This window comes from Parasteatoda tepidariorum, chromosome 5 (genome assembly GCF_043381705.1).
Source record: "Parasteatoda tepidariorum isolate YZ-2023 chromosome 5, CAS_Ptep_4.0, whole genome shotgun sequence".
Classification (NCBI taxonomy): domain Eukaryota; kingdom Metazoa; phylum Arthropoda; class Arachnida; order Araneae; family Theridiidae; genus Parasteatoda; species Parasteatoda tepidariorum.
The window spans coordinates 68,464,792-68,466,707 of record NC_092208.1 but is presented as its reverse complement, the minus strand read 5'-3'; the positions used below and the strand labels follow the sequence as shown (position 1 = coordinate 68,466,707).

The window sequence follows — 1,916 nt, the reverse complement described above, 5'->3', positions numbered from 1 at the left end:
GTTCTTTTGTGTTCGTAAGTGAGAGTTCTAAAAAAGCAAAAGAAAATCATTCAACACAAAACATGCGATTTTCTATTCTTTTTTTCTTTTTTTTTTTTAATATTTATCATTTCTATTTTAACCTACTAGGTATTCGTAAGCTCATACTTTTATTTTATCCTTTGAATGCTGAGAAAACTTAACACATTTTTTGTCATCGAAATATCTTTTCCCTCATAGTTCTCGCACAGCTTTTTGTAGTTCGCATAAGCACGATAAAACTTGTGTGGAAAACCACACAGACGAAGTGTGTTATAGTTAAAAAGAAAATAAGGTAAAGTTTCCATTGTTTTTACCAAATTAAGCCACTTTTGTTGGATCGTTTTAAATGCAATAAAGTTTAATTTTATACAATTTATTAAAAAAAAATGGCTCAAAACGAGGAAATAGTTGAATATTCTGCTTTTTTTGGCGTTATGGGAAGTGCATCAGCTGCAACATTCACAGCACTTGGAGCTGCCTATGGAACAGCAAAATCAGGAATTGGCATATCAGCAATGGCCATTAGGAAACCAGAACTGATAATGAAATCTATTATCCCCGTAGTAATGGCAGGAATCATTGCTATTTATGGTCTTGTGGTAGCTGTACTCATCGCCAACAACATAAAATCACCAAAAGAAGGATATACATTGTATAAAGGATTCTTGCACTTTGGCGCAGGTTTATCTGTAGGCTTCAGTGGATTGGCAGCTGGATTTGCAATAGGTATAGTAGGAGACGCTGGTGTTCGAGGAACAGCACAACAAGCGAAACTTTTTGTAGGAATGATTCTTATCCTTATCTTCGCTGAAGTTTTGGGGCTATACGGACTAATTGTGGCACTTATACTTACCACTAAGGGCTGAAACTCTTACCTAGAGATTAGCCTAACTAAATGGATGAGTTTTGAATAATACAAGAAGTTGATACTCAAACATTATTAATTTGATACTGCATATTCGCTTATGCTATTTACGAAGTATCAGATAAAAAACCAGCACGGTGAAAAACAATTGTCATGCTCACCCTTTTTTTAATGTGTTAGGAATTATAATAGCTATACAGCCGTTATAATTCAACATGTAACTTTATTAAAAGCATATAATATGCAGTAATTACTTAGAGGGGGTTAGTCGTTTTCTTAATAATGCATACAAATTTATTATTTATTGGAAACACAAAAGTCTGCATTATCAATTGATATTATGTTTATGTATGCTGTACTGTTATTTCTTGATAAAAAGTTTGTAAATTATCCATTTAAGGAGATAGTAAAAAATATCAACGCAGTAACAATAGGTACCTATATCAGGCACCTATATTTTATAGTCGGTACCTATCACCACAGCATCAATTACCACAATACTGGTAGTACCTTTTACCACAATTAATTAAGCTTCTCTTGCATCAATAATAGTTGTGCCGTTTTTTACAGCTCTCCGGAATGGATGCGGAACGAAAGTTTTTATCGTCACATTTCTTATGACTATGGCGAAATTTGGACAGTGGAAATAAGTATGAAAAAAAACGTAGGCAAAAAAAACGTAGTTACTGCAAATAAACGTACCACAGCATTTTAATAAAAAGTGCTACGTTGAATTATTCACTCTACTAATGGAAGTAGAAAAAATAGAGCTTTTGGTTTAGGTAATTTATTTAATTCTAAACATATTTTTTTTTAAATTATGATTTCAATGAATATTATTTTAGCCGTGAATATTTATGGATCTAATATTGTCGTAACGATGATATTGGCAATAATTAATACAGTTTTTTAGAAAAATAATCTCTATAATATTCAGATTAAAAATTCCTTAGAGCTTTAAAATTCTTCCTTTGATTTAAATTTTTCTTTATAGAAAAATTTAAAACAGAAAAAGAATTTAAAATTTTAA

General features: G+C 31.2%; 1 protein-coding gene across 1 annotated transcript; it reads left to right on the top strand.

The window, feature by feature from the left end:
• Positions 1–320: 320 nt before the first annotated feature.
• LOC107454581 (V-type proton ATPase 16 kDa proteolipid subunit c-like) lies at positions 321–1,375 on the top strand. Its single transcript, XM_043052783.2, has one exon. The coding sequence runs from the start codon at positions 408–410 to the stop codon at positions 885–887; it is 480 nt and encodes a 159-aa protein (XP_042908717.1). The 5' UTR covers positions 321–407; the 3' UTR covers positions 888–1,375.
• Positions 1,376–1,916: the final 541 nt, after the last annotated feature.

Excerpts from the sequence above, each read along its gene's own strand:
- LOC107454581 (XM_043052783.2), top strand. The coding sequence starts at position 408 with ATGGCTCAAAACGAGGAAATAGTTGAATATTCTGCTTTTTTTGGCGTT.